At 39.9% G+C, this 24,770-nt stretch overlaps 1 protein-coding gene across 1 annotated transcript in view; it reads left to right on the top strand.

The window, feature by feature from the left end:
- Window positions 1–16,853, top strand: part of Ascc1 (activating signal cointegrator 1 complex subunit 1) — a 95,553-nt gene extending 78,700 nt beyond the window's left edge. Inside the window, exons 10-11 of the mRNA XM_026405799.2 lie at window positions 15,168–15,325; window positions 16,474–16,853. Of these exons, the coding sequence (XP_026261584.1) occupies window positions 15,168–15,284 (117 nt within the window). The 3' untranslated portion in view covers window positions 15,285–15,325; window positions 16,474–16,853. The remainder of the gene's footprint in view (window positions 1–15,167; window positions 15,326–16,473) is intronic.
- The last annotated feature ends 7,917 nt before the right edge of the window (window positions 16,854–24,770 follow it).

Below are 24,770 nucleotides of genomic sequence, written 5' to 3'. Positions count from 1 at the left end.
TTAGGTCTGTTATAATTTTTTTTAATTGTAAAATATCCTTAATGTTTACCATTTTAACCATTAAGTGTGTTCACACTGCTGTACAACCATCACCACCCTCCATCTCCAGAAATTGTCGTCATCCCAAATTAAAACTCCATACCCATTCCCATCTAACAGCTCCCATCCCCTCTTATCCAAGCCCCTGGTAACCACAGTTCTGCTTTGTCTCTATGAACATGTCTATTCTAGGTATCTCATCTAAGTGGAATTATACATTTGTCTTTGTGTATCTGGCTTATTTCATTCAGCATGGTGTTTTTCAGGGCTCATTCATATTTTAGTATGTATCAGAATTTCATTTCTTATTAAGCTGAGTAATATTTCTTTCTGATTGGGCAGCTTTGTGCCAAGAGTATCTGTTATTCCAAGTTTTAGAGGACTTTGATGGAAAAAGATGTGATGTCTTCTTAAGAAATGATGCCTTTTCCCCATGTCCCAGCAGTAAGAAAGTTTTAGAATCATTATTCAAATGTAAGCATTATTATCACAAGTTAAAAGTGAGAAAACAGAATATAAGTCAGCCAGAACTCCAGTTCCAAGCTTACTACCTCAGTTATAGGTTAAAGCATTGATTACCAGTTTCTTAGATTGTAGTGGCCAACTCCTGTGGCGTACATGGGCATGATAACCCTCTCTCTCTCTTCCAAAGCCTTTTGCTTATAAGACATCTAGCCACACCTTATGCAGAGGGAAAGGAGGCTCTCTGAACTGAATTATAGAAACCTAAGTGTGTGTCACAATCTATAAAGCTAGGGTGTTGTACTGAAGGCTTGTTTCCTATGGTTCTGACAGAAGGTGAAGTTTTTTTGTGTGTCTTATTGTCTAATGGAGTGACTTAGTTGAAAATAACTTAGTTGATTACATGTGACAGTCTGTCTCCCATCTTGCAAGGAGCCATTCCAAGCCCAGCCATTCTTTGGACAGTTACTATATGTATTACACCCTTTTCATTGCTTGATGTTGCCTAGGGCTATCTGATTTGCCTGAATGCTCTCCTCCTGTTCCAGAAGTTGGAGTGGGGATGTACTGGGGCTGATGACCTTGTGTTCTCCTCTCTCACCTTTTTTTTTTTTCGAAATTTGTTGCCTTGCCACAATAGTCAGCACTCAGTGCTCAACCTCCCTCAAGCCCCAGACCAAAAAGTCGCCTCTGCTGTTGCTTCCTGTGCCCCCTCCAGAATTCACTTCTGCTGACTTGTACTTATAAGTACAAGAACTGTTTCTTGCAGAGATCAAGTACTTACCTTCTGTTGCATTTGTTTGGGGGACCCTGGTGAGGAACATCTAAGGGAAGATGATCAGACAGGAAATAGAAAATGAAAGTGGTGACAAATTTTAATTAGCATTAGGGAGACTTATCTAAAGAAACATCCTGCAGCCCTCAGGCTTCATGCTCACAGGTGTAGGTGTTGAGGAATCTGCCAGCCAACAGCTGCTGGAGCAGTTTTGTCCTGGTAAAGCAGGACAGAATCCATGCCTGAGGCAGAGCTTTCTGGAGAAGGAATTTTGCAGCAGGCTGAATTCTCAGGCACCATTTTTAAAGCCAATTCTGTGGAAAAGAGCAGTGTGTGTGGCATGTGCTGAGGCCCGTATAGGTGCTCCAGCTGTGCCAGCCTCTTCTCTCCTCTGCTCCTCCCCCACCCCATGTTTTTTCTTGCTGTTTTTCAAAATTGAAAGTCTCTGCAGGGTGGGGAAGTCCCTTGGCATTTTGAATATTGAGGTGCTCAGCAAAACTGCCTGGCATCCTGTTTGTATATAGCAGTTTTAATTCACTCTCTAATAGGTCATTTGGCCTTACCAGCAGAGTCTTAAACTTGATAATCCTTACATCAGCAGTGAGGCTCAGGCCAAACATCCAAAAGTGCAACCCTGAGTGATTATTTGAAGGAGGTTTTAAATCCTTCATTTCTGGCCCCATTTGTTGCCTCCTTAGGTCCAACCATTAACATTCCTCGTGCTCAACTGCAGCCAAGACAGGTGATTTGAGAGCACAGAATGGCTGAGGGAATTTTTTGCTCCCCTTCTGTGCAAGGAATGTCATCCCTGTCAGTCAGTAGAGATGGGGACTTGGGCTCTGGGGACATACAAGCGCTTTGGGACTGTTTTAATGGACATGTGTGAAACTGGAATGGCATGCTAATGGGTTGAAAAATGCTAGCTGTTCCACTGAGGTACGTGCAGCCTTTTGCTGCTTTCCTTATAGAGAGAACTGATGATGATAAGAATCACTCCTCCCACAGACTGGCCTTGGCTTTTCTTCTTGGATCTGAGGTGCCCTAGGTCTTCTACAAGTGCATCATGTCATCGTTTTATTGGCTATCAGTAGCTTTTATTAATGACTCATACCATTGATCACTGCAGGTTGAGGTTTCAGATTAAAAGTAGCATCTTGAGCAGAGTTAGGACTGTATTTGTAGATGCCTCTAGGATAGCGGCTACTTGCCGTGGTTTCTTTTCTCTGAAATAAATGTTCCTACCTTGGTCTTTAAAAATATCACAACCTTATGTGATCAGATTAGGATTGCAGAGACTATAAGCTGTCAGAGTTCCAAACAAACCATCTCGTTTTTTCTTTTAAGAAAACTCTGTTTTTTAGCTTCTGAAATGATGAGCGGGAAGTTATAAGAACAATAATAGAGCTTACTATAGTTTAAATCTATGACATCCTTCAAACGCCCACGTGTTAAAGGCTTTGTCTCCAACTGTGGTGCTATTGGGAGTAGTAGGACCTTTAGGAGGTGGGGTCTAGTTGGGAAGTGAGGTCATTATTATACATATGAGGTCATTGAGGGTGTGCCCTTGGGGGAGGTCCTAGGACCCCAGCCCCTTCCTTTGTCTGTTTTTGCTTCTTGGCTGCCATGGAGTAAACCATTTCCTCTACCACATGTTCCTGCCAGGATGTACACACTGCCATAGGCCCAGAGCAGCAGGGCCAATGACCATAGACTGAAGCCTCACAAACTGTGAGCCAAAATAAATCTTTCCTCCACGTTGATTCACTCAGGTATATTGACAACACAACAAAAAGCTGACTAACACAGCTCAGAATTCCATCCTGTAGTAATTCTTACTGTAAAGTATAAAACATCCGTGTATCGCCTCCCTTTTAGAGACAGAGGAATTGGGGAAGAGAGTGGCTCTGTGGTCATTCGTCAGAAAGCACTGAAGTCTAGTTTACTCTAAGAACCTATTTATCCTCCTTTTCCAGTAAAATTTCTCTTTTTTTATTCCTTCTTCTCCCCTTCCTTCTCTTCCTCCCCTCCCTTGTTCCCTCCTTCTCTCCCTCTCTCTTTCCTTCCTAACTTTCTTGATGTCAATGGTGTTAAGAATCCACTCTGGGACCTCATACTTGTTAGGCAAACCCTACCACTGAGCTGCACCATCAACCCAAATAAATTTACAGCTGAAGGGTGTGCGTATGTGTATGTGAAGGCCATGACTTACCTTAGGGTTAATAGGCTCAGTTTTATTCTTTATATATATATATATATACACACACACACACACACACACGAGAGTAAAGTGTATTTTGACATATTATACATATGTGGAATATAACTTATTCTAATTAGGATCCCCCTCTTTTTTTAGTAGTCAATGGACCTTTATTTTATTTCTTTATATGTGGTGCTGAGAATGGAACCCAGTGCTTCACACATGCCAGGCAAATGCTCTACTACTGAGCCACAACCCCAGCCCCAGGATCCCATTCTTTTTTTTTTTTTAATGTTTAGTAGATGTTAAATTTATTTATGATGAAAATCATTTTTGCTTACAACTTTCAGTCGAGTTATTTTATCATGGTAGTTGCAAATGTATTGTATTTTGATTTTTAAAAATGCTTCCAATGGTTTTTTTTTTTTTTTTTTGCCAGAATCAAAGTTAGTTTATATTTCTGTGAGCTCTTCCTTTTTTTTTTTTATTGTTGGTTGTTCAAAACATTACGTAGTTCTTGATACATCATATTTCACATTTTGATTCAAGTAGGTTATGAACTCCCATTTTACCCCGTATACAGCTTGCAGAATCACATCAGTTACACTTCCATTGATTTACATATTGATATACTCATGTCTGTTGTATTCTGCTGCCTTTCCTATCCTCTACTATTCCCCCTCCCCTCCCCTCCCCTCCCCTCTTCTCTCTCTACCCCCACTACTGAAATTCATTCCTCCCCCTTGTATTGTTTTTCCCTTTCCCCTCACTTCCTCTTGTATGTAATTTTGTATAACCCTGAGGGTCTCCCAGGATCCCATTCTTGTAGTTGTACATGATGTGAAGTTTCACTATTTCAATTTTATTCTTTTGTGATGATATTTAGAAGTGATCCAAATGAATGCAGCCATATTTTTAAAGTAGACAGGAGGTTTTTGTCCTGCATGTGCTGGATTTCCATCTCTTTCTTGCCTCTGCATACCCCCATGCTTGCTCTCATCAGAAATATTCTTGCATGTGACCAGAAGAAAAATGCAAGTTATGGGAAGGCTTGAAAATTTGAATTGTCCAATGTCTTGGCAGAAACTTAGCATCATTTTTTAGGTTTGGGGAAATTTAACAAACAGAAATTTGAATCAAACTTACTTATGGAAAAAAAAGAAAACTTATTTGTGATCCTAATTCTAAGTGAGATTAGTAATATGACATGAATAACCCTTATGTTTTCAAAATCTATTATATTTGTAGTCTGTTTACATATCTTTCTGTTTACTATCTAAAGTCTTATTCATCTAATACCTAGAGGCCTTTTTCATGAAGAATGCTTCTGAAATTTACCATCGTTTATTTTGTGGTTTTTCAGTTAGAATCTTCCAAGGACTGTGATTATAGCTTTTTACATAATTTGTTTCTCATTCTTGGTTACTGTACTAAGTAAACACTTTCTCTTCTCTGATTGCATAGTGTAGCCTGAGGATGGAACTTCTTCCCCATGTGGCATTTTTTGGTACAGATTTGTTATTCCACTTGAGAGGCACACACGTACTGCCTTGTCACATCTTTCTGTTGGCCTGTATCCTAGGCCTGGTCCCAGGAACTCTTAAATGTATCTCACAATGTTAGTGATCCAAGCCTGTCTGTCTGTTATCTTTTGAGTGGGTGTAGTAATGCTCTGCTCTGGTTTACATCAGAGCAATTTTTTGAAGGGTTAATGAGCTGGGCTTCATAAGACTTTTAGATCCTTAGATGAAAGGTGTTATTTAACCACAGCAAGACTTTGTCCTGGGAGTGCTTTCCCAAAGAGCTCAAAGTGCTTGTCAGACTGTCTTCACTCATCCTCTTACTGTCCTGGTAGGGAGGCAAGTGGTTAAGCATTATGATTAACTATGAAATAGTGTTATTACTGTTACTTTTATGTGTAAATGGGGTAATTGTGCAAAGTAGGAGTTGGTAAAACAGATTATGGAAGAAAAACACTGGGAAAATTTCAAATTAAGCCTGTACTTACTGTTCCTGTTCGTGCTACTTTGGGTTTCAGAAGTCTAATGGCAGACATGGAAACAGTAGAAAGCATTCTTTCTTAGGAAGTGGGACTTAGTACATCCTTCTCAATATTTGCATTAACGAACCACTTGTACTTGTTTTTAGTTATACCAAATATTACATAGTATACAAGAATAGCTAATAAAGTGAATAGGATTTGTGTGTATGTGTGTGTATTTAAAAACAAAATTTGTGGTGCTGATTGAACCTAAGGCCTTGCACATGCTACGCAAGGCCTATACCTGCAGCCCCATCATATATTTTGAATTTGGGACTTTTAAAATAGACACCCCCCCTTTTGTGTATGTGGTACTAGATATTGATTCCATGGCTTTGTGCATGCTAGGTAAGTCTTCTACCACTAAGTATATACCTCTAGCATTTTTTATTTTTTAATTTTGAGTCAGAGTCTAAGTTCTTAAGTTGCTGAGGCTTCTTGAACTTGCCATCCTCCTGCCTCAGCCTCCTGAGTAGCTGGTATTACAGGTGTCCACCACTGCATCCAGTCTGAATTTCCTCTTATCAAAGTTTAAGTCATGTTTGGACGACAGATAGTTCACTGAGGCCACCAGCATCAGAAGTAGATTTTCTTAAAGAAGGGATCTTTGGCAGGGTATGGTGGCACACACCTATAATCCCAGGAATTTGGGAGGCTGAGGCAGGAGGATTGCAAGTTTGAGGCCAACCTCAGCAATTTAGGGGAAACCCTGTCTCAAAACTAAAAACAAGAAGGTCTGGGAATATAACTCAGTGGTAGTGTGCCCCTGGGTTCAACAGTAACAGAAAAGGAGGATGGATCTTTGAGCAGTGTGACCTCTACTGTTACTAAAGCCCTAGGCTAGAGGGCTGACTCTGAGGATCTACCAAGTTTTTAAGTCTGGCCACTCACCCCAAAAACCAAACAGAAAAGGAAATGATGAGAAGCATGAAAGGAACTTTAATCAGTGTGACTATTTGGGGAAGACAAGGGAATGCTTTTTGTTTGCCCTGTCTTTGAGGGATTCACAACAGCTTTGAGGTTTTATAAAAAGGGGAATGAGGGCAAGAATGGAGGGTTTGCATAGCCGGAGGGTTTTCACAGTTGCCAATGAGGTGATCTTGATGATATGTGGTCTGGTCCATAATTAATCTCAGGATTGGGGGCGGGTGTGCTTCTCCTAGATAAGAAAGTTACTCTTGCCTGGGGAGTGGTAGCTTCCACTCATCACACGGTGTTTATTGGGTCAGACCTTGTCCCTGAAATTCAAGATGACCGAAGCAAAAGAGATGGATGCAAGATGGTGGCAAAAATGCCAAGTCTTTAATCCTGCTTTTAGCCACTCATCAGACATTTGCAGACAGAAGTAAAGGATCTGAGGCCTTGTTGCACTGTATTTTCTAAGATGGAAGAAAGAGAATGAGCTTCATTTTGGGAACCATATGTGCCAGGGTCCCCAGCAGAGTCTCCATTATGCTATTGGGAATTGGCCTTTATTCGATTTTATAGCTTGAGGTCATGTCACCATAGAAGAGATGTCTCTGAGAAAGGGTCCTGAGGAATTCCCAGAGAAGAGGGGAACTTGACTTAGGGCATGTGGGGTCCTTGATACACACAATGAAAGAACATTTCAGCACGTGTCAGTAGAGACAAAGATTTATTTAGGAAAGCAGGGAGTACACCTTCAAGGGAGACTGGGCCATCTTGGGAGTGAGAGACACCCTCAATGGGTTTCTAAGCTCTTCTTTTAAAGGAAACTTGGTGAAGGGTAGGTATGGTAAGGTATGTGAGGATGACATCAGTCTGGTCGTTTTCAGGTTCCTTAGGCTAATGTGGTCTCCATTATCTGATCATTAAATAATGTTGGAAAGTCCCCTAAATTATAGGTCTCTTAAAATGTCATATCTCTCTTAATCTGTTTATTGGTGGGCTAATTAACAGTGCACGGGTTAATTTTCATAAGTGGGTGAATTTACAGTAACTCTCAGGTGTTTATTGGTCAGACCTCAGGTTTACAGATTTCCCAGAAATGTGGCAGTGTGTGACAGGCAGAGAGAGACTAGCTTAGGGTGTGACAGGCCTGGAAAGGTTTACAGAACTTTAAGATTATATTTCTTTGCTGGATATGGAGGTGATGCCTGTAATTCCAGCTACTCAGGAGACTGAGGCAGGAAGATCACAAGTTTGAGGCCAGCCTTGGCAATTTAGTGAGACCCTGTCTCAAAATAAGGGCTGGAGATATAGCTTAGTGGTTTAGTTCAGTTCCTTAAAAAGTAAAATAATATGATTTTTGTCCTTTAAGCTTTACTCTACCTATTTCTTATGTTTTTTATCCTACCTTGGTCACAGATATGAGGTTCCTCTCTACCTTTTGTCCCACCTCTGGGATTTCCAATCTCAGTTTTGCAACCTCTGTGCATTTGGAGTTATTTCTGGTCTTTGATGTTTGTGACACCCAGTATGAGAGGAAGGAGTAGGATATTTGAAATGAGTGCAAGGGAAAAATGAGCTCAGTTAGCCCTTAAATCTTGCCATTTGTTTTCTTTCAGTGTATACCATTATATTGCCAGAAATCAATAATTTCCTGTGCGCTCTCCCTAGGAAACAAACATCTGCAAACTAAAAATGATAGGCTCAGATCATGTGAACAGGGAACAGCTAGGATGGTTGAAGTTTATCTTGCAGTTCTTTGTCAAGGAATCCTTGGTTTTGACACAAAATGTTTCATCTCAGTGGATGTCAGTTCTCTTTTTGCTTGGTGATAGGAAAAGTTTGCTTAATTTTCAACGGTACTGTGCGTACACAATAAAGGATAGTAGCTGTCTGGCTCTGCAATTTTCAAAATGTCATACTGATTTTGGTATTAAATTTTCTTCTTAGGGCTAGGGTTGTGGCTCAACCGTAGAGTGCTCACGTAACACGTGCGAAGCCCTGGGTTTGATCCTCAGCACCACATAAAAATAAATAAATAAAATAAAGGTATTGTGTCTTACTACAACTAAAAAATAAATATTAAAGAAAAAATTTCTCCTTAAATCATCCAAGTCAATGCTTAATATTGACTAATTGATATCACAAATACTGGCAGTCTTAAATTATTTATACATATCACACACACATACACACTTTTTTTTTTTTTTTTTTTTGGTACTGGGGATTGACTCCAGGAACACTCTGTTAGTTACTAAGCTATATCCTCAGTCCTTTTTATTTTTGGACGGAGAGTCTTGCTAAGTTGCTGAGGTGGCTTTGAACTTGCCATCCTCCTGCCTATCAGCCTCCTGAGTTGCTGGGATTGCAGGCATGTGCCACCATGCCTGGCTCTTAAATTCTGTTTTTATTTCCTTATCAAATATTTGTTTTGTGGTTTGTGTTGCTATTCATTGTTATGTTCCTGTGGAGTAGGTTAGTTCTGTGCATGTGTGTCAGAGAGAATGTTTTCAAAAGAAGGTGGTTTAGGTTTCAAAATCCCCAAGGGAATTGTTATAAAACAACAGAGAGGAGAAAAAGCTCAGTGTGACTTAAATACCGTGACTAGGTTCTTTTTTAATTTTAAAATTTCTTATTAGATCTGTTATTTTCTAAACAATAGAACACTTTGCCTTTCATGAACTACTTTAACTTCAAAAGAACAACCAAATTTCTTTTTTTAAACTTGTAGTTTAAGCGTTTTTCTCTTTCCCTATTCAAGTACTTAATTAAATGGAGCCGTTAGGTTGATTTGTGCTTATTTTCATCTAGAATTCAATTAAAATTCTTCCAGCTGAGCTAGAGCCATCTGACTCTTAAACAAGGTCCAGGAAAGAGGTGGCAGTGAAAGCCAAAGAATGTATTTCTGTCAGTCTTTGGGAGTTGTCTGGTGTTAGTCTTCCTCTCTGTGGTTCAATGGGGTCATGTTTTAAAGCTGCCGTGGTGAGGGTAGTAGAGTACGGGGTCAGAGGGCTCAGATTCTAGAGTTATTCTGTCTGGGGTCAATCTCAATTTTCTACCCTACTTTGGAGGAAAGGAAAGGTTTCTTTTCTCTCCCATCACTAGGTTCAAGGCTGAAAACCCTGTAACTAAAGACAGATTAATAAGAATAAATCATTCAGCCCTAGTTTTACATGCCACGAAGAGTTTAGAAATGAAAACCTAAAGAAACAGGTGAACTTATATATTTTTATACTTAGAGTTGATGAAGAAAAGTATATATCTATATATCTGTATTTATGTGTGTGTGTGTGTGTCCATCCACTTCTGGTCTATTCTCTCATGTGATAGGATGGGATTCCTAGGGAAGAATTTCCTTCAGACAGAGAAGAGAACATCTGAGAGCCCCTCCCAGAGCTTCCAAAGGAGAAACAAGTGATGGTCAGAGAGGCCTTGATTCTAAGGCAGCTTCTAAGAAAGCCCTTCCAGTCTCCTTCAGCTCAAAGTGCTCAACATGCCAAAGCTCCAAAACTTGAACATCAAGTGCTCAGTAATATTCCACAACAGGAACTGGAGCTAAGAAAGGAAGCTAGGTTTTGACAAAATATCAGTATCATCTTCTGAGCCCCAACACCAGCAAGGCCTATTTGTTCAGATCCTTCTTTGTATCTGTATCTGAGTCCTTCACAGATAAGGATGTTCTTTTATCCTGGTCTGGAAAGGGCATCTCTCCAAAGAGGGGAGAAGAACAGTGGAAGGCAAAAAAGACCTTTCTGCTCCTGCTGCTCTCTCAGACGCCACAGTGTGTATTGAGGGCAGTCTGTTCAGAACCCTTTGAACTTGCTGAGTGCCTTCCAAACCACAGGTTCACCTATAAAATGTGAGTTCATAGTAGCGTCTGCCTCTTACAGTTGTGAGGCTTTCATGGAGTGTCCTCAGCATGACACCCGGCACATGGGCTTGCTCATAAATGCTGGCTCTTGTGATCCATATTTTATTAGTGCTGTTGTCAGTCCTAATACATTTTTATGACCCACCTTTATATTTTAATATATAACAGTATTGGCATTAGGTCACTTTATTTTAAAAACCTTCTGTTATGAAAAATGTGAATTTGTAAAAATTTAAATTTAAATTGACATGGTAAACATCATAAGCAAAGTCAAAAAGATAAATGACAAACTGGGGGAATCTATATTTGCAATTTAGAACACAGACAAGGGGTTCATTTCTCTAATGTATAAAGAACTACAATTCACAAAAAAAAAGTGGACAGTTGTAAAACTCTTTATGATGACATATTTCCACTTAATTGTGCTCAGATTTCATGTCTTTAACACTTATTCTCAGTCTATCATATCATAGCTGGGAGCATATACAGCTAGAGATACAGCCGTGATGGATGTATAAACAGACCTGCGTTTTATTTCCCCCATAAAATAGCTCCTTCTCAGAAATGCTCTGTTGCTGTCCTCCACTTAGGTTGATTTTCCCTTGCTCTTCCTTGTCTTAAAGTTACCTAGGATTCTCTGCTTCCTCTCTAGGAATTCATGTTTGCTCCAGCCTTTGCCTTGGGGCTGTTAGTCAGGAGAGACACCATCTGCCTCATGACTGAGCCACTGCCACGGTCTCCTTGCCCTTCCCTTGTTTCCTTCTCCAAGCAGTACATTGTACAATACCAGGATAATCTCCCTAAACATACTTTTCATCAACCTACTGAAAGACCTTTAGTAGATTTTCACCAGCTAGGATGAAGTCTAATTTGTGAACCTGACCTTCAGGGTTCACCTTTATCTGTTTCTCCCTCCTTGGGTTTTTCTCACTGCCTCTTTACAGGACTCCTCCAAACATCTCGACTGTTTGCTTGGCCTGGCCCACTGTTCCCATTTGTGCCTTCATTCCCCCAACTTCCATCCAGTACTTGTCGTGAGACCCAGCTCAGTTCCAGTCTGTCTTTCCTAGAGGCGTCAGCCCTCGTCGTCCATTGTTTCCTTGCCTCTGGTGTATTTGTTGAGTGCCTGTACTTCTCATCTCATACTAAATCTCTGTTGTAATATTCTTTTAGGTAAATTTTTATTGAAATGGAACACACATATGGAAAAGCATGCAGATCATAAAGAAAAGCACTCAGTGACTTTACATAAGGTGAACATACCCACATCAGCATTCCTTTCTTCTGATTCACACTCTGTCTCCCAAAGATCTGGGAGACAGAACCATATCATTTGCCTCTGCATGAAAATGCTTAACATGAAGTGCTCAGTAATATTCCACATTGGGAACCAGAGCTAGGAAAGAAACTTGGGTTTTGACAGATAAGACACAGGTAGAAATTTGAAGGACTTCATAAAATTTGCATTACTTACTATAAATTCTTTCTTGACAAATAGTTAGAATTGAAATATATTCCCCCTCCTCCCTTGATTAGAGGTAATATCATTTTGGTTAGTTCTGTTCAGAAATTCCTTGATAGTAACCTATAAATCAAACCTTTGAATCCAGTTTAGACATTACCATATCATTGTTTCTCTTTTAGACATATAGATATACACAAACACCTTTGTGTACATCTTTGTATCTGTATCTGAGTCCTTCACAGATAAGGATAGCATTAGTTCTCATTTTGCCCAACAAATATTTATTGATCATTTTCCCCTGACAATATTTATTGATCTTTTAAAAAATTTTTAGTTGTAAATAAACACAGTGTCTTTATTTTTATGTATTTATGTATTTATTTATTTATTTTAGGTGGACACAATACCTTTATTTTTATGTGGTGCTGAGGATCAGACCCAGGGCCTCATGCATGCCAGGCAAGCAGTCTACCACTGAGCTACAACCCCAGCCCTTATTGATCTTATTTATTGGTCATACTATTACAGCATATAGTGAGATTCAGCTCCTCCCTCCACAGGGCTTATAGTCTAGTATGTCACTGGAAATAATTAATAGAACTTAAAGGAAGGCTTACTACTAAAAATATAACAATTATTAAATAAGAAAATAACTGAAAATTATTTCTAAAGAATCTGTTACAAAGTCGTCATAACTATTCAGAGAGAATAAGAACGCAGAGATAGGAAGGGCTAAAATGAAGATTGGCACTGCCATGGGGGCTTCTAGATAACAAATCCATTTGATGTAATGTTATCAAAAGGTATGAAAGAAGATGGCAGCTTAATAAAGGTAAATACAAGGTTAAGGACTGCTGAGAGATCTCTAGGCATATACCTGTAAGTCCAGCAACTTGGGAGGCTGAGGCAGGAAGAGCATAAGTTTGAAGCCAGCCTTGGCAACTTAGCAAGACCCTGTCTCAAAAAGGGAGGGTGGGAACTGGTGTTGTGGTTCAGTGGTTTAGTACCCATGGGTTCAATCCCCAATACCACCAAAAATATTATTAGAAATTTTCTAATTTTCAGTAGCATTTTATTATTTATAAGACACCTCTACTTGTTCTTCTTATTGGATTTCTGCCCATTATGATATTTTACCCCTATGGGGTTGGTACAGTAAGTGACATACCTTTCCCACTTGGCCACATGAATGTTTAGAATCCAACTTTAGCACTCTTCTCACAGCTTGTGTTGGCCTTAATGAAGTATGAGAATTCATGTTCAGCTTTTTCATAATTTTTGTAAATACTGTGTTGATATCACATCCAGTTACCTTTATTATCACCATGTTTTACTATTTCTTTTCAACCTGAAGCAAGAGATTCTCCTTGGCAGATCATGTTGTTTTAAGGTCATGCACATAAGGCAAAATCAAGGCACAGGTAGGTCACTTCCAGCTTCTCCCTGTGGCATCTCCATTACTTGGAACATAGGCCAAGAGAGAAGGTAGAGGACCCATAGGCTGCCAATCCTTTAAAAGTAACTTGTTGAAAGTATTATGAGCTCACTTTTAATTTTGTTTTGTCTTGTCTTTTATTGCCTCTTTGATTATATCTTTTCTGTACCTAGAAAGCTTCATTTGCAAAGCCGTAAATCTGTCAAGTCTCATTTACGTGGCTTTCACTTCAAATTAATGTTCAGCAAAGGGATTAGCAGATAACTCTTTCAGATTCCTGAATTCCTTTACAGAAAAAGGTGGATATGGTTTGAACAGGCTGCCCAAGCCAGGAAGAGAAGTTAATAGTGTAGATCAATACAGGCGAGAGCTGGTCACCTTTCTGAAAAACAAGACATTGCAGCACACAACCTCCAAATAGATCTTTGAGGTCAAGTTGATGTCATGTTGAAGAATCAATATTTACTGGGCTTTGTAAAGTTAGCTTTTAATGAACCTCAGGCATGTTTCTAGGCCATTAATTGCAGGAAGAGGTGACAGTGACTGAAGTTCATGAATATGGGAGGTGGTATAAATCAGAAGTGAAGAGATAGTCACTTGTCAGTGTGCAAAGCCCCACCTCAGGTTCCACTCAAGCATTGTTTGTACATGTATTGAAAGGCATTCTTAGGGCAGGAGTGTAGGTTAGTGGTAGAATGTGTACTTAGTGTGCTCAAGGTCCTGGGTTTGATCCCCAGCACCAGAAGAAAGGGAGGGAGAAAGGCTGACTTTCTTGGGATCTTACTGACATTTTAAGAAAGAGCAATTCTTGCATCCTAACAGAAGGTAAGATCTTTATTCTTTGACACTCATTATCCAAGCACTGTGTCATTTTTCTGTGACATTTTCTGATGTCATTTTGGATTCTGCCTTATAAATGTGCTAATCACAAGGTCAGGTCCCTCTTAGAGAATAGATCCTCCCTTCTTCGAACACATTTGAAAGCTTTTATAGAGAATTGTAATAAAGAGCATTTACCTGAAGATGCTGGCTTGAATCCCTATCTAGTTAAAGGTTTTTAATAAATAATTATCTTTGCCTTTGTTATGTCCTCCAGTGGAATGCCCCTCTGGTTGTTTTCTGTGTCCCTCACTGGATTGTCCAAATCATTTGTGGGTCGGGAGCCTCATCTTGTATTTACGTTAGTCATTGCTCCTAATAACTGTAGTTGACAAGGGAAAGCAACGCCTTGTATCAAGTTTTATCCTGACTGCAGCAAAAATAAGTTACTAAGGAGTCTTACTCGGTGAGTAACTGCAAGTGAGAAGCAACTTTTTATCAGGCCCTTTGAATCTGGGTGTGCCTCTTGATGTTTATTGCAAGTTCTTGGTCATTTCTGCTCAATAGATAAGTTATTTGACTTTCCAGGTCCCTTTCTGTGGTGCATTTTGCCAGGGAAGACTTTAGGATTAATCACAGGGAAGAACTGGTTGTTCTTTTCTCACTCCACCCCCATCCCTCTTCTCCAAGATAATTATTCAGAATAAATACTGAAAAGAAAGTCAGGAGAGGTTTGTTGCTATTATTCTGGTTTGGTGTTTTTACAGGAGAGCCCCATGGCTGTGTCCCAGCTACTAGGGAGGCTGAGGGAGTAGGACCACAAGTTTGAGGACCCTGTGGGCAACTTAGCAGACTGTCTTAAAATAAAAAAAAAATTAAAAAGAGAGAGAGAACCTGATATTTAATATATTCATTTGTTTTTTTTTTAAAGAAAGAGTGAGAGAGAGGGAGAGATAGAGAGAATTTTTAATATTTATTTTTTTTTAGCATTTGGCGGACACAACATCTTTGTCTGAATGTGGTGCTGAGGATCGAACCCGGGCCGCACGCATGGCAGGCGAGCACGCTACCGCTTGAGCCACATCCCCAGCCCAATATATTCATTTGTAATTCTCTTTATTCATTCTGGGTTGTCAATTCTTCCTTTGCAGTTGTTTGAGAACTTCTACTTTGGTTCCCTAAAGCTCAATTCCATTCACATCTCTCAGAGGTTCACGGTAGACAGCTTTGGAAACTATGCCTCCTGTGGACAAATTGACTTCTCCTGAGGTGGATCTTGGGAAGCTCTGGAAACTGAACATCTCATGAGGTGCTGAAGAAGAGTGTATTCACTTTAATTGCCAAGTGGGGGGGCGGTGTGGAATTCTGGATGGCGATTTCCCTGGGTGGTTCCCCCCTGGACTCACCGCTGCCTTTAATGTTCAGCCACAGTCGCCACATGGTCAGCCAGATGGTTGTGGGCACAAGATAGTTGTTAGCTTATTCTTCTTTTTCTTCAGTTTTTTAAAATAGTAAAATACATGTAACATAAAACTATTGACATAAATCTTAACCTTTTTTTTTTTTTTTTGGCACCAGAGATTGAACTCAGGGGCACTCAACCACAAAGCCACATCCCTAGCCCTATTTTGTATTTTATTTAGAGACAGGGTCTCACTGAGTTGCTTAGCACTTTGCCATTGCTGAGGCTGGCTTGGGACTCACGATTCTCCTGTCTCAACCTCCTAAGCCACTGGTATTACAGGCGTGCGCCACCACTTCCAGCAATCTTAAATAATTTTTTTAAAAAAAATATTTTTAGTTGTAGAGGGACACAATACGTTTATTTTGTTTGTTTAGTTTTTTTTTTTTTGTTGTTGTTGTTGTTTTTGCAGTGTGGTGCTGGGGATCAAACCCAGTGCCTCACGCTTGCTAGGCAAGCACTCTTCCACTGAGCCACAACCCCAGCCCTTAACCATTTTTAAGTGTACAATTCAATGTTATTAAATACATGCATAATGTGCAAACATCACCATCTCCAGAACGTTTGAGTCTTGTAAAACTTGAAACTACACCATTAAGCCATACTCCCCATTGCCCACTCTCCACCCTAACAACTGCCATTCTGCTGTCTTATGGTTTTGACTGCGCTAAGCATCTCATATAAGTGAAATTCACAGTATTTGTCTTTGACTGGCTTATTTTACTTAGTGTAACATTCCCAGCGTTCACACAGGTTGCTTCATATTATAGGATTTCCTTCCTTTTTAAAGATGAATAATATTCCATCATACATACATAATTTACTACCAATAATTTCATCTTGAGCAATCTCAAGTTTGTCAAATCTGTCCATTTTCTTTTGAAGTTAGTCCTTAAAATATTTGTTGGGTTTCTGTATCTCCACCCCATCCCCACCCTGGCCTTCCTCTGCCCCCTGTGGAGTTGTACTGTAGCTCTTTTTTGTTTACTTCTCAGGGCAGCAGCAAGGAAATGATGATATCAGCAGACTGTGTGGAGTATGCTGGAAGAATGTCCTCGGCAGAAGGCGCCTGCTTCTTTCAGCAGAGCAACAGAGGGAGGGGTGCCCCCAGCATGGCTTGCCAGCTGTCCCATCAGTCCTCCCAGGTGCTCTGCTGGGGAGCTCCAGTCCTCCTCCCTCATTACAGTCTTTCTCCCCACATGTCTCCTCCTTCCTAATTTCTTCTTTCCTTAATCTTGATTTTTATTTTCCATTCTGTAAGTCTCAAATCTGTGTGTCTGGGGAGCTACTTTGTGAGGACTATGTCTAACCACATTCAAGGATCTATCAGTGGGATTGCACAGGTCATTTGTGAATAAATGAATTTGCAAAGTAACTGCGTTTTCTGTTAGTATCGTCACTTAGTTTTAGTTTGGCTCCCTTAGTGTTGCCCTTACTCCTTCACCACAGAGCTGTATCATTCCTGCAGGACTTACATATTGGTGCCTGCACGGGTCGGGTTTTTCCCAAAAGGCCTTCTCTTTCTACTGGTGATACTCATTTTTTATTTAAATTGAGAATTCACCTCACCTTACACTGTCAGGTGCCATATGGCAATTAGTGCTCCCAGTGATGGCACTGAGCCGTGATGCAACCTAGGAGTTCAGTGTCCCTTCTCAGTCCTGTCTCTCCCCAGTGCTTCTCTAATAAACCCTTGGGCAGCCTTGGCTGGGGATTAAGATGTCTTCTTTTGGATGTCAAAAATTTATGACTTAGGTTTACAGGAAATTTTTAAAAATTTTTTAAAAGCTGAGTGTGATGCACATGTAATCCTAGCCATTCAGGAGGAGCATAAGTTCAAGGTCACCCTGGGCAATTTAGCAAGACCTCATCTCAAAAAAGGTTTGGGACATAGCTCAGTGGTAGAGCACTTGCCTAGTGTGGACAAGGCCCTGGGTTCAATCCCTAGTACTGCAAAAAATTTTTAAAACCAAAGAGTTTTATTGGGAAGTATAATGTTATATGTCAAATTGTAAATTCTTTTTTTTAATTTTTTTTCTTAGTTGTTGATAGATCTTTATTTTATTTATTTATACATGGTGTTGAGAATGGAACCCAGTGCCTCACACATGCCAGGCAAATGCACTATGCTGAGCCACAGCCCCAGCCCAAATTGTAGATTCTTTTTATTCTTTTAATTCTAAATTTTTCTTTATTTTTTTAAAATTATTTTTGGGTAGTTGTAGATGGACAGAATGCCTTTATTTTATTTGTTAATTTTTATGCGGTGATGAGGATTGAACTCTGTGCCTCCCACATGCTAGGCAAGCGCTTTGCCCCTGAGCTACAGCCCCTGCCCCTTTATTTTTTTTAATATTTATTTTTTAGTTATAGGGACACAATATCTTTATTTTTATGTGGTGCTGAGGTCGAACCCAGTGCCTCACGCATGCTGGGCGAGTGCTCTACCTCTGAGCCACAACCCTAGCCCAAATTGTAGATTCTTAATCTGTTTTTTATAATCCAGAGCTTACTATTGCTTACATATGTGAGCATATACTGTATTATGAAATATTTTTTAACAAGTTATTTGTCTTTTTCATTCCCGTTTTCTCATGAGTGTACCGTGGAGTTTCTAGAGGCTGCATGACATGGTGACATTGCTCAGATTAGTTAATGGAACATATATACTTGTGTATTATTGTTTTTTCTAGAATTTGTATGCTGCTATTGGAAGACTAGGAAAAATATTTTTTAAATTTTCTTTCTAAAAGTCTGTATACAAATTTTGAGTCAAGGTAACATTAAAGGAAATAAATTTTAACTGGTATTATGGAAGGGTAACAGCTACTATTGATGTAAAACTTTTATGAAAAAGCAACAATGGTAAAGAGCAAGTGTGTGTGTGTGTGTGTGTGTGTGTGTGTGTGTTTGGTAGTGGGTTTGGGGTGCTATACCACTGAGCTACATCCCTAGTTCTTTTTATATTTTAACTCAGGGCTTTACTAAATTGCCAAGGCTGACCTTGATTTTACCATTCTCCTGCCTCAGCCTCCTGAGTACGTGGGTTTACAGGTGTGTAACACCATGCCTAGTTACCCTCATTTCTTTAAAGAAGAAGAGGGGGGAAATAAAAATCTGTCACTGCAATAGTATCACAGAATCTGTTTTGCTGTACAAGGAACCTTGTGATGGGGAATAATATTGATTTGGGGGAGAAAGGACACAGTGAATTACCCTAAGTGAACTTCACGGTCATGGTGGTTACATTATAAATGTTACTTAGAATGATTTCTTTTTAATTGATGTCCAGAGTATCCTAAACTGGGCATTGAGTGGAATCCAGTGTCCTGATGATCTAACGATACAAACTCTTGCCCTGTACTCTTTTCCTGGCGCTATAGGGAACCTCATAGCACCAGAAGTATATTGAGTCAACAGAACACCCCTCACATAAATTCCACCTTTATACTATAGGAGTATGATATGAAAGCCCATGATTGGTAGGAGTGAGGAAAGTTGGCTGCTAGGGGTTTTATTAATGGCTTTAAAATAATTTTTTTAAATGTTCTTTTCTCTCTCTCTCGTGTTTGTTTTGGTACTGAGGATTGAACCACTGAACCATATCCTCAGACTTTTATTTTTTTTATTTTATTTATTTGTTTGTTTGTATGTATGTGATGCTGAGGATCAAACCCAGGCCTCACCTGTCCTAGGCAAGTGCTCTACCACTGAGCCATAATCCCAGCCCAGACCTTTATTTTTTTTATTTTGAGGCAGGTCCTTGCTAATTCACTGAGGTTGGCCTCTAACTTGCAACCCTCTTACCGCAGTCTCCAGAGTTTCTGGGATTACAGGCATGTGCCACTGCTCTGGGCTTAAATGTACTTTTAAAACAAAATAAATTCACTTTGTAAATAATCATCAAGTTTGTGCTTTGTGTTTTTGTCAGTATGTGATTTAATTTAAATGTTGATTAAGAAATAAGTTTTGAGGCTGGGGTTGTGGCTCAGCGGTGGAGCGCTCGCTTAGCATGTGTGAGGCACTGGGTTCGATCCTCAGCACCACATAAAATAAATAAATAAAATAATAAATAAATAAAATTATTGTGTCCAACTACAACTAAAAAAAGAAATAAGTTTTGTCACCCCGAGGTAGAACTATTCCTTTGCATCTTTTTTAAAATTTTGTGGGGGGAAAGGTACCAGGCATTGAACTCGGAAGTACTTGACTGCTGAGCCACACCCCCAGCCCTATTTTGTATTTGAGAGACAGGGTCTCACTGAGTTGCTTAGTGCCTTGCTATTGCTGAGACTGGCTTTGAACTTTTGATGCTCCTGAGCTTCTGGGATTACAGGTGTGCACCACCACACCCAGCTATACTTTGCATTTTAGGCACATATCAAATATGAGAAGTGAAGTGATTTTTCACAAATAGTAACAGCTAATATAGACAGAATTTTTTTTTAAGAAAAGAAAAAAAAAAGATGTGGTCTTTCTATGAGTCTCTCTATGACTGTATTTAGAAATGGGCCTCTAAAGAGGTGATCAAGTTAAAATGAGGCTGTTAGGGTGGCCCTAATCCAGTGGGACTGAAGTTTCCTCTTCTTATAAGAGGAAATTGGGACACACAAGAAACGCAGAACTAGTACAAGCATAAAACGACCACGTGAGGACACAGTGAGAAGGTGACCATTTGCAAACCATGGAGATTGATCTCAGGAGAGACCAAACCTGCTAACACTTTGATCTTGAATTTCTAGCCTCCAGAACTGTGAGAAAGTAAATTTCAGTTGTTGCAGCCACCTTGTCTGCAGTACTGTGTTATGGTAGCCCTGTCAACCAGATACCCGGGCTCTAGTGCAGAAACTGATGTGAGAAACTGCCTGCCATCTTGTAAGCCAGACATTGAAGAGATTTGTGGAAATGTAAAACAGTACCACTCTCTAATTTGGTGGGGACAATGGAAATATAGTTTGTTCTCATAAAATACATTTTTAAAAATGTAAAATGGATGTTGTTTTTTAAATAAGTTTATAAAAAATTTATTTTTAAGTACAGTAAACATCTATATATCAATCAATATACAGAACGTGCGTGTGTGTGTGTGTGCGTGTGTGTGTGACATAAAGGTTCTTTGGGGTTCTTAGTAATGTTTGAATGTAAAGAGCTCCTGAGGCCAGGAAGGTTGAGAACCGCTGCACTATACCGTACTTCCCTCCAAATGAGATCGTGTTGTTCATATTACTGTGGTTTAGAAGTGTCCCACAGAGGTCCGTGTGGTGAAGGATTCATCACCAGGCTGTGACACTGGGAGGTGGTAGAACCTTTAGGAGGTGGGTCCTCATGGGAGGAGGTGAGGTCATTGGAGGTTCCCTGGCTGCCTCTCATCTCTTTGCTTCCCGGCTGCTGTGGGGTGAATAGGCCTCCTGCTTCATGTTTGTGTCCTGCTCAACATACAGTGCCATGACAGGGCCAGAGCAGCAGGGCCAAGTGATCATGGCCTAAAACCCTAGGACAAATGGACTTGACCTTCTTAAAGGTTGATTGTGTCATGCTCTTCTCTGCTTCCCGGCTGCCATGAGCCAACAGCTCTCTTCCGCGTGTCCTTCTGCCACGATGTTCCGCCGCACCTCAGGCCCAGAGTAACGCAGCCAACTGACCGTGGACCGAAACCTTCAAATGTCTCCGTCAACAGCGAAGTCACTTAGGAATCCTGTGACTTCACAGAGCCTGCTGTGCTTTTGTATTATTGACCAACTTGAGAAAAATGCATGATTTGATTCATGAAATCAAGAGTCATTTTGTTTGCCTGACTGGTCATGTGACTGCTGGGAGGCTTTACTCCCACAGGAGTCTAGAGTTCACCAAGAGATAACTTAGATGGTGTGGGCTAAAGCATGTGCATCACTACTACTAGTACTGCTATGATTATTAGGTACTGGGGTTTGAATCCAGGGGTGCACTACCACCGAACTACATCCCAAGTCCTTGTTAAATTTTCATTATGAGACAGTCTCACTAAGTTGCTGAGGTTGGCCCTGAACTTGTGATCCTCCTGCCTCAGATTCCTGAGTTGCTAGGATACTGGCAGCACCACCATAACTGGCTAGAGAAGTGTATTTTAAAACTTTGCCTCTACTCTGGATAAATCTGATGACTGGCCAGATTTTGGAAGTCTAACAGACTATTTTATAGCCTCCATGACAGACAGTACCTCCACATGTGGTTTCCACCAGAAAGGATGCTTCATAGGGAATCATAGGTGTATTCTAGAACAGCCCTGCAATAAGGGTTTCTTTTTTTCAGATTGAATCAACCTGTGTAATGTTACCTCTCACAGGAATTACGTGGTCTTGAAACTTCTCTGCCATACATTGACCTCTGTAATAGCACAGGTTCACTGGAGTGACAATGCTGACAGCTTTGTCAACACATTTAAAAAGAAAAGCATCTTCTCCTGCCTATAGAAACCTGTAGTAGACATGTCATAGTGTCTAAAAATGTCCTATATTTTAAGATGTACATAGCAAAAACTATAGTTTATGAAAATTTTGTTCTTTAAATTTTAAGTAGGTTGTAACGGTGTCAGTCATTACAATAAGTAATTCATTTATTCAGTCTTGTACTTTGTGCCCTGTACTATAATGGGAACTAAGAACATGTAGGTGCCTACTCTCATGAGGAAAATAGCAAAAAAGTAGACAAAATTGTAAAACAATTACTATGTGATAACTGCTGAGGAGGAAGATAACAATTACTGATCATCAGTGACTGATAGGAGAATATCAAAGAATCAGATACAAGAATGTGACAATTTCAGAGCATTCTCTATTTTGTTTGCCTGACTGGTCATGTGACTGCTGGGATGGTTGTAGAGTGGCACATCAGGACAGCTCAAGGAGAAAAGAATTAAGTAGAATATAAACAGATCTTCCCTGACATTTTTAAAATCTTTTCAGCAAGAAGTTAATGAAACTATCAGATGGGCTTAGTTATGTGATTCTATTGTATTTGTAATTTACTTTCTGTTTGCCTTTGCTTTATCATTGTGTATTTATACCTCCTAAGTTATTTCTCAGCAACACTTTTTTTGGCAAAGTTCTTAAATAACTTATTTGACAAAAAAATGCTGATTATCTCAAGTATTTTGTCACGGTAACACAAAGCTGACTAGCAAAAAAAAATTTTTTTTCAGTGCTACAGATTAAACCCAAGGACTTAACACATGCTAGAGAAATACTCTACCACTGACCTACTACATCTGTAGCCCCGAATACATGGTCTGCAATGAGCTTTTGTTATTCAGTAATGTGTAGTTGATTACATTGATTGTCAGGGTATACATATCTACATCATTATTTTAATGTTTGCACAATAGTCCCTTGTAGGTCTTTTTTTTTTTTTTTTAACAGTCCTTTGTAGGTATGTTTTTAACTAGTCGATCCCAGAGTAATAGACATTGAATTGGTTTCTAGGTTTAGCTATTATGAATAATTCTGGAGTGAATGTCTTTGTGCGTGTATCTTTTTTTGGTGCTTGTGGTGTCATCTAGACATGGGACCAAATGGCTTTTAAGATGTTGTTAAATTTGGGTTTCTTATTGGAAGAGTAAGATACCCTTCATTTTATATTGCTAAATATTCAAATGCAGAAGAAAGATGCATAAAGTACATTTACCATTTAGCCAATACACCCAACAGTTCCTCATGTTTGGGGCCTTTGGTTTGAAAAGGCTGAATTGCCAGTAATTCTCACATATATTAGGAAAAACTTTTCTCCTTTTTGTAAACTAAAATTATTGGCCATTTTCTTATAGCCCTTATAGCCAATCTGGAAATTTGGATTCTGCCTTTTAAATAGCTTTACCTTTGGCCAGCTAAAGATCTTGGGCTGTGGTTGTTTGCTAATACTGACCCAGCTTGAAGGTGTGGGGGAAGACAGGTTCCCTGGAGAAGCTGCTTAGGAGTGTAGAAAACATTCTCATCTTAACGGGTCTGGACACAGCTCTGGTCTTGTTGATGGGCATCTTATCAACACCTCACCAAACTTTTTTTTTTTTTTTTTTTGAGTGTCTGTGTGTGTGTGGTGGGGAGCAGGGGACTGGGGATTGAGCCTAGGCCTCACCCATACTATTCAAGTGTTCTAGTACTCAGCTATGTCTCCAGCCCTTTTTATATTTTGAGACAGGATTTCACTAAGTTGCCCAGGCTGGCCTTGAACTTTCAATCTTCCTGCTTCAGCTTCCTGATGTGTGCCAAAGTGCCCAGCACCCAAACTCCAATAGGCAACTCTGGTAACTCTAGCAGATAGGGGCTTTCTAAAATGATACCAGAGCTATGGCATCACTGCCTTAGAGATACGTAGTTAGCTTTGCTAAAAGGTTAGGGTTGGAAAAGATGGCAAATTTTGATAAATCTTCAAAACTATGGGGACATCAGGGCCCTCCAACCTGAAAGAACTTACTTTTTAAATGTCCCATTATGCCCACTTAGTATGTCACAGTAATCTTATGACATTAGTGGTATTACATTAGTTATAGATAGAAAATGGGATCCTTGCTGGGCACTGCATCACATGCTTATAATCCCAGTCACTCAGGGGGCTGAGGCAGAAGGATTACAAGTTCGAGTCCAACCTCAGTAACTTAGCGGACCCTGTCCAAAAACAAACAAAAAGGGCTGAGAATGTAGCTCAGTGGTAAAGTGCTCCTGGGTTCAAACCCCAGTATACCCCCACCTCCTGCCCCTGCCAAAAAGAAAATGGGATTCTCCTACCTCCCCCAAGGCTGTGTGAAAATAAGCTGTATTATTCTACCACACAGCACAACAGCCACCCATCTATTGTGATATGAAGACTTCGGTGGCCAGGACCTGCTGCAACTCCACCACTAGATCCACTTGTAAAGGAAACAAGAATACACGGAAAGGGAGCTATTGTTTTCTTTTTCCCCAAGGGAACCCCAACCCCAACCACTGAAACATTAAAAGTTCCCAAACAGGCAGGACTCTGAGTGACTATAAACCTTGTAACCTGTTTTTTCCTTCTGATTAAAATAGTGTTTTTCATTGCCTTTGATTTTTTAAGATCACAGCAGCCAAGTCTTTTATGAAAACACAATCCAGGGCTTGGGTCCCAAAAGTTCAATATTTTTTGTCCTGTCCGATTATCTGTTTCCTCTGCAATTCATTGTTAATGTAAACCTTACCTTCATTTCTGCTCTGATCCTGGGACTCTGCCCAGCCTCCGGCCTTCCCAGCTGGTATGTGAGCACATTTCTATGAGCAGTGAGGAGGGTCACAGTTTTAACAAA

Source organism: Urocitellus parryii, chromosome 5 (genome assembly GCF_045843805.1).
Source record: "Urocitellus parryii isolate mUroPar1 chromosome 5, mUroPar1.hap1, whole genome shotgun sequence".
Lineage (NCBI taxonomy): Eukaryota > Metazoa > Chordata > Mammalia > Rodentia > Sciuridae > Urocitellus > Urocitellus parryii.
Note: the sequence above shows the minus strand (reverse complement) of the source record. Positions and strands in the feature narration are given on the sequence as shown.